The following is a 7,770-nucleotide window of genomic DNA, read 5'->3' as shown; positions in this document are numbered from 1 at the left end:
TCATAATACCATGAGTATTTCATGCATCATTTTATATCATCATAACTTCTCCCCCTTTATCATGAACAAAAAGGAGAAAAGTGCAATTAGCATGTTTTTGACACAATTTCAAATCATTGCATATATTATTGCATAATTTCAAGTTTTGAAACATCCTATATCATCGCATAATATCATGTTTTTGAAACATCATTGCATATATCATCATGCAAGCTAGCTAAGTTTTTTTTTTTTTTTGAAATGAAAGTTAGCAAAATTTTTGCATCTTTTGAGATGTGGAAGATAGCATGTTTTCTTTTCTTTGTGATATTTAAGTTAGGAAGTTTTTTTAAAAAGAAAGCAAGATAGTAAATAGCAAGTTTTACATCATTTAGAACATGCAAGCTAGCAAGTTTTAGAGAAGTGCAAGTTTAGCAATTCTTTGCTTCTTGAGATGAACAAGATAGAACTTTTGCTTCTCTTGAGATTGCAAGCTAGTAATTCTTACTTCTCTTTTGAGATGAGCAAGTTATCAAGTTTTGCCTTTCTTTGCAAGCTAGGAATTTTTACAAGTTTACAAGTTTTAGCTTCTTCTTGAATTGTGCATGTTAGCAAATCTTTTCCCCCCTTTGTCATTGTAAAAAAGAAGGGAATGTTACAATAGTATAAAATATTTCAATCATTACAAGACATACAAGTCATAAATACAAAGAAATTATGTCATGAAAGATATAATATCAAAGATCATAAAGGATTAAGTCATGAATACTAAAAGACATGATTTCAGTAAATAACAAAAAGAAACCTTAGGAGATCAAAGATCTTGATTCATAAAAAAAAAGTCTCGAGTATTAAATATCGAGAATTCAATATCATGGTGTAGATAAAAACATTCCTATAGCAAAAAGAGTTACGAGAGAACACAAATGATCTCGATTCATATATAATATATCTCAATTCATTATGAATCATAAAAAAAATTATAATTCTGAAAAAATATGATTTATTTAAAAATTTTATCTTAATCTACTCCCTCTATTTTCTAACACATGACACCCTCTAGTATGTGAATCAAAAATCTTCGATGGATTTATAATGAGAATTGAGATCCAATTGACATCTTAGTATAACCTCGAGAGGTTTGACTAATCATATTAAACTTAAGAGATGAGCATTTCTTGTCAATAATAATTCTTTATAATTCTCATCCTGTTCGATCTCTAAATCACCATGATCTTAAAAGACTCAACAAACGATCGATGATGTACCGGATCCTCTATCCCGGGTAAGTTCTTTTCACTTATTATCGCCCCCAAACATAACACGCACGCGCTTGACGTACGCGGATTGTCACGCGCTGAGATGGCAGCGGGTGAGATGTCCGGTGAGAACCAATTTTGCGCGTAACTCATCCGCGTAAGACGCAAGCGGGTTCAGCGTTCATGTAGGTAGGCAGAATCCACGAGCGATAGTAATAATAATACGCGCTCGGCGACGGCGACTAACTCGCCCACTCGGCCCCATAAAATCGACGCGCACGTATACCCGGAACTAGCCGTTGGCGTTCCGCATTTCAAACGACCGCCTCTCTCTCCTATTATTATTGTTACCCTCCCTCAAACAAAATCCCATTCGTTCTCCGTTTCCCAAATCTTAAGCTCACACTCTCAAGTTCGTAACGCATTGTCTCTTTTGCTGCAACCTTGGTCGATCACAAAAGGCCCCATTTCGCACTGGTTCCTCCCAATTTCTTCTCCGTGCCCGACTGCGGATCGCGTCCTTCCTTTGCTTTTTCTGATCGGCTTGTCACCGCGCCGCGCACGAATCAGGGGTTCGAGCGGCGCGGCATCCCGCAATTTGACCCCCGACTAGGCCTCTTGCCTTCGATCTCGGTACATTTCTTTCCAATTGTTCTCGATCTTCTCTTATTGACGGATTGTGACGATTTTATATTCTTGCTCTGTTTTCTCGGTTTCTCCTTTAGGGTTTATTCTGGGGTGTTTGTTGCTTTTACTGCTTGTTTATTGCAAATTTGTTTGCTTAGCTGCTCTCGTCGTCTCGCTCAATGAACTCAGAGAGAGGACACGGAACTCGTCTAAGTTTTGCTTGTCTTGATATGAATGTTCTGATGATGAGCACAAGAGAATAGATCAGAAGCGGAAAATGGAGCTTCATGGATCTTCTAAAACAAAATGAGCCTTTTAGAGGATAAAAGAAAAGGTGACGGAAAAGGATGAGGCTGGAGATATCTGGAAGAAAAGGTGTAATTCTAAATGTTTGAGATATTTAGAAGCATGAAGGCTAAGAAAAAGCTAACTTCCAAGCTTTGAACTTTGATCTGCTTTATCTGTCGCTTGGTTGATTAGAAGTGAGCGAAAACTGTTTATTGCATCCTGTAAATGCTCATTGCTGACACTTGTCCATGTTCGAGCATGTCATTTTCCAAACTGATCATCCTGCAATTTCTGCTTGCTTATGTTATATATTGGTTTCCTCTGAAACTTTGATATGCAAGAAACAGGCACTGACGTCATGCCTGTTCAGAATTTAAATTAAAAGCAACTTTTAGTTCTTGGAACAGGAGTTTAGTGGTGATTTAACTACTGAATTTGTCTCTTTTTTCTTTTTCACTTCATCAGTATATATGATCTAACACTAGTCTGCAATTGTTTACGTCAGTGAAACAAGGGAGGTTTGTGTATCATATTTTACTAGCTTCCCCATAGAATTAAAATAATTGTGACGATTTCAGCTAGGTTATTCACAAAAATGACAGCAGCTAAGCCACCTAGTACCCCGGTCTCGAAGGTCGAAAAGATGTCAGTATGTACCCCTGGAGGCTCCAGAGTCAAGGAGGAGAAGATTTTTGTCACTGTACGTGTGAGACCTCTGAGTAGAAAGGAACTGTCACTAAAGGACCAAGAAGCATGGGAATGTATCGATGACAACAAAATTGTGTTCAAGATGTCATCTCAGGACCGCTTCAATTCACCATCTTCCTACACTTTTGGTACATTTGGAAATTAGTTCTAGCTCCACTTCATTTATCTTGGATCCAGGATATATAGACTAAACATTATTCCTAATGGGAATATACTCTGTGCCTTGGTCTTATTGTGCCAGACAAAGTATTTGGACCAACTTGTTTGACTGAGAGAGTCTATGAAGAAGGAGCCAAGAATGTTGCATTATCAGCACTGACAGGAATCAATGGTATGCATCAGTGGGAGACTAATCCTATCTAAAATTATATTTTGTCCGTATTACTTCTTAAAGATTCTTGTGACAACCGTACTATTATGTCTGCAGCTACCATCTTTGCTTATGGGCAGACTAGCAGTGGAAAAACATTTACCATGAGGGGAATAACTGAGAATGCGGTGAATGATATTTACAAGCACATAAATAATGTAAGATTTCTGAAACATTTATATATCCTTTTGTCATATGTTTTTATGCAAAACACATTTTCAGTTCATCTTCCTTTTTCTTTCTTGTTTTTCTTTATTTTATGGAATCCAGACTCCAGAGAGAGACTTTACCATAAAAATTTCTGCTATGGAGATATACAACGAGATAGTAAGGGATCTGCTTAAACCAGATTCTGGCGCCCTTCGCTTGCTAGATGATCCTGAGGTACTTCACAGTTTCATCATATTTATTAGTACGATTTACTACTGTCCTTATGAGGTTAACCATGTTTTATTCCTTTTATCTGCACAGAGAGGAACTATTGTTGATAAATTGGAAGAAGAAATGGCAAAAGATAGTCAGCATCTGAGATATCTAATTGGAACTTGTGAAGGTTAACTGACATTTTCTTGTATCATCTCCATTTAAAAGTTGTACTAAAGGTGACTAAATTTATAATCAGTATTTGATGTTTGACAGCACAACGGCAAGTTGGTGAAACTGCTTTGAACGATAACAGCTCCAGATCACACCAAATAATAAGGCTGGTACTGCTACTTGATTTTTCTTTTACTTTACTATATGATGTTTATACTGGATATGGAAAGCTTATAAATAATAACATACTATTTTATATTTTTATTTCACAGACAGTGGAAAGTACCCTACGTGAGAATTCAGACTGTGTGAAATCTTTTGTCGCTAGCCTGGTGAACTATTCTTATTGGTTCAACAATACTAATTTCTTTGTTCACTGTGGCATTTGGGCTTATAATTGTTTTCTGCAGAACTTTGTGGACCTTGCGGGAAGTGAAAGAGCTGGACAAACTCATGCAAGTGGTGCTAGGCTTAAAGAAGGCTGCCATATAAATCGAAGCTTGTTGAATCTTACAACAGTAATTAGAACATTGAGGTAATGATTTCTAGAAAGTAAATTTAGACAACTTTGGGTAGAATAAGAACTATACCACAAATTGTGGTTGATAAACATGATTCGTGAAACATTAGATTTACTGAACACCACCAAGAATCATTTAATCCTGGGCAAAAGTGTAGAGGAACACCACTAAATCGATTCTTTTGAATAAATCAAGCAGGTGACTGTAGATAAGTGGAAGGTCGTCTGAACCCTTCTTTTCTCCAAAAAAAAATGTTTTTAGGCTCTTGATGAATTGGATGAGACAATTGAATAGCATAATATAAAATTTTAGATTTGCACATGGTGGCCCTGTGTTATATTCCTGTTATTGGAGGCAATTTATAGGAACCAGGAAGGCATGAAAATCTTTAACCTGGATATGTTCGGTTATTGTTCTGCACTTATACAAGCAGCATGCCTTTTGTTTCTGCTTCGTTCAAGTTCTTTCAACACTTGCAATATGTGTAGTTTGGTTCTGCATGATGCAGCAATTAAATAATGTTCTGACTTCTGAGAAAAAAATAAATTTTCTTACATGTTGGTTCAGGGAGACTACGATTGATTGAAATGCAATATCAGATCTGAAAATTGAGGTTTCATGTTATCTATTTTCTGTTTGCAGTCAAGGGAAGCGAGGTGTCCATATTCCGTACAGAAATTCAAAAATAACACGTATATTACAGAGCTCTTTAGGAGGGAATGCGAGGACTGCCATTATCTGTACTCTGAGTCCAGCAATAAGCCATGTAGAACAATCTCGAAATACATTATTCTTTGCGACTTGTGCTAAGGAAGTTACCAACTCAGCACAAGTTAATGTGGTATGTAAAATACTGAAACTAGAGATGTTCGCATTTGTTCAATTGCACACAAGTACTAGTCCTTGTAAGTCTTGCAATAAAATGTTTTTTTGTCAATCAGGTTGTATCAGACAAACAGATGGTTAAACAGCTGCAAAAGGAAGTTGCAAGACTCGAAGCAGAATTGCGCACTCCAGAAACCTCTGCATGCCCTGAGGCCCTTCTGATGGAGAAAGAGTTGAAAATTAAGCGGGTAATTTTAATGCTTCTAATTATGACCATCATCTTTTCTCGTCTATATTATAAGCCAAATGTTTATGAACATATCATGACAAAATAGAGTTTAAGAGCATGATCTTATTGTCACATAATTAGATGGAAATGGAAATGGAAGAACTAAAGCGAGAAAGAGATCTTGCCCAATTACAGTTGGATGAATTACAACGGAAAGTTAGTGATGGTCATATAGCGGTAAAAGTCTTTCATGCGATTAGTATCAACTACTATTTTCCCGTTGCAATCTTCATCATGTATAAATTTTGTTCGGCAATACTTCTCTTCAGGGTTTAAATCCATGTGAATCATCACCTCGGCGAGTTGTAAAATCTCTCACCTTTTCTGGGACATCACCATCACCATATACCGGTGAAAAGGGTCATGGGAAAGTTGAACGTGTGAGAAATCCAACGAGGCAATCATCGACTATTCCATCCATGCTCGTGCATGAAATTCGCAAGCTCGAACAATTACAGGAGCAGCTTGGAGAGGAAGCAAACCAAGCACTTGAAGTTTTGCAGAAAGAGGTGGCTTGCCACAGACTTGGTAACCAAGATGCCGCTGAAACCATTGCCAAACTTCAAGCAGAAATAAGGGAGATGCGTGCTTTTAGATGTCTGAGTAAAGAGGTTGGCCTTTGCAATGAGGATATGAGCCAGAATGCTGGAGCAAACCTGAAAGACGAGATTACAAGACTCCATACACAGGGCAATTCCATTGCCAATCTCGAGGAAAAGCTGGAAAATGTCCAAAAATCTTTAGACAAGCTAGTGATGTCTCTTCCAAACAGCAATTGTTCTGTTGAGACGAATACAAAGTCTTCAAAGTTGCAATTCAAGAAGAAGAAGATGCTTCCTTTGACCATGAGCAGCAATGCAAACCGACCACACATCATAAGAGCACCATGCTCTCCTCTCTCATCTTCCCGGCAGGTGTTGGATTCTGAGGTGGAGAACAAAGTTCCAGAAAATGATACGGAATCCCATGAGAACATTTCAGGTTCAGAGAAAGTCACACCATCCAAGAGCGAGGATGGTGGAGACATCTCATCAAGGGATGAAACACCACGCTATCAGCGTTCCAGTTCGGTAAACATGAAAAAGATGCAAAAGATGTTCCAGAATGCTGCGGAGGAAAATGTGAGGAGCATAAGAGCATATGTCATAGAATTGAAAGAACGTGTTGCTAAGCTTCAGTATCAAAAGCAGCTGTTAGTTTGCCAGGTCTGAAGCTAACTTCCATCTCAACTGTTCGTTATTAGGTTCTGTATCTTTATAGGCAGGCTGTTAGTTTTCATGTTGATCTCATTTTAATGGTCTCAGGTGTTGGAATTAGAAGCTAACGAGGCTTCAGGGTATGATGATGGTGAAGAATGTGAAGAGAATATTTCAGATCTAGAAAAATCCCCTGCTGCATGGAAGTCCAGATTCGAGGAACAAATGCAGCAGATTATACATCTATGGGATGTTTGCCACGTATCGATAATACATCGCACTCAGTTTTATTTGCTATTCAGAGGTGATCCAGCGGATCAGATATACATTGAAGTAGAGGTCAGGAGATTGACATGGCTCCAAGAGCACTTCGATGAAGTGGGAAATGCGAGTCCTGCTCCGACGGGGGATGATCCAATTTCTCTGTCATCAAGGTGCAGACAATTTGAGCACGCATTGTTATTACAACACAATATTGTTTTCCTCTTTACAATTTTTCCAAACATTCAAAGACACTGGACATGTAACTTGTGATCCTGGTCTAATTGCTGGATTTTCGTTGCGTTGCAGTATCAAAGCATTGAGACATGAAAGAGAATTCCTTGCCAAGAGGCTGCAATCGAGATTGACAGAGGATGAGCGAGAGCGGCTATACATCAAGTGGCAAGTGCCCCTTGAAGGGAAGCAGAGAAAGCTTCAGTTGGTGAGCAAGCTGTGGACAGATCCAAATGATGCAGCACACATCGAAGAAAGTGCTGACATAGTGGCCAGGCTGGTCGGTTTCTGTGAGGGAGGAAATAATATGGCCAAGGAGATGTTCGAGCTGAACTTTGCACTGCCAGCAAGCAAGAAGCCATGGCTTCTTGGATGGCAGCCCATATCAAACTTGCTAGGGCTGTGATCGGAGAGTCATCACATAACGACTAGAGATGACAATGTCCTTCCTGCTGATGATGGACTGAACTCTTCAGAAATGAGGTTCCTGACACACACAACACAAGCAAAGCCCACACAAATTATTGATTTCACTTAGGAAACATGGGAATCCAATGGAAGTGAACTCTGAAGACGAGAGAGATCATTCATGTATGTATCTATCTGTGTACATAAACTGTGCAGCTGAAGGAGCATTTATTACAAAAACCTCTTCTATCATTTGAATTTTTTTGAA

At 38.4% G+C, this 7,770-nt stretch overlaps 1 protein-coding gene across 3 annotated transcripts; it reads left to right on the top strand.

The window, feature by feature from the left end:
- Positions 1 to 1,732: 1,732 nt before the first annotated feature.
- Positions 1,733 to 7,770, top strand: LOC135593416 (kinesin-like protein KIN-7A). Of its 3 annotated transcripts, XM_065083427.1 has the most exons (15): positions 1,733 to 1,871; positions 2,732 to 2,989; positions 3,103 to 3,192; positions 3,289 to 3,389; positions 3,502 to 3,615; positions 3,703 to 3,784; positions 3,871 to 3,938; positions 4,041 to 4,100; positions 4,179 to 4,303; positions 4,932 to 5,130; positions 5,231 to 5,362; positions 5,485 to 5,580; positions 5,673 to 6,608; positions 6,708 to 7,033; positions 7,170 to 7,770. In XM_065083427.1, exons 2-15 carry the CDS (start codon positions 2,749 to 2,751, stop codon positions 7,498 to 7,500), a joined length of 2,901 nt encoding a protein of 966 aa, XP_064939499.1. In that variant the 5' UTR covers positions 1,733 to 1,871; positions 2,732 to 2,748; the 3' UTR covers positions 7,501 to 7,770. The 3 variants fall into 3 exon arrangements, with proteins under 3 accessions (XP_064939499.1, XP_064939500.1, XP_064939498.1); XM_065083428.1 differs by lacking the exon at positions 5,485 to 5,580 and having other exon boundaries at positions 7,170 to 7,640; XM_065083426.1 differs by having other exon boundaries at positions 4,041 to 4,303; positions 7,170 to 7,640.

Source organism: Musa acuminata, chromosome BXJ1-9 (genome assembly GCF_036884655.1).
Source record: "Musa acuminata AAA Group cultivar baxijiao chromosome BXJ1-9, Cavendish_Baxijiao_AAA, whole genome shotgun sequence".
NCBI classification, from domain to species: Eukaryota; Viridiplantae; Streptophyta; class Magnoliopsida; order Zingiberales; family Musaceae; genus Musa; species Musa acuminata.
This window is presented reverse-complemented; position numbering and strand designations above follow the sequence as displayed.

Excerpts from the sequence above, each read along its gene's own strand:
- LOC135593416 (XM_065083426.1), top strand. The coding sequence starts at position 2,749 with ATGACAGCAGCTAAGCCACCTAGTACCCCGGTCTCGAAGGTCGAAAAG. Across the intron at positions 5,363-5,484 it reads AAGAGTTGAAAATTAAGCGG|ATGGAAATGGAAATGGAAGA; the intron begins GTAATTTTAATG and ends TCACATAATTAG. Across the intron at positions 6,609-6,707 it reads AGCAGCTGTTAGTTTGCCAG|GTGTTGGAATTAGAAGCTAA; the intron begins GTCTGAAGCTAA and ends TAATGGTCTCAG.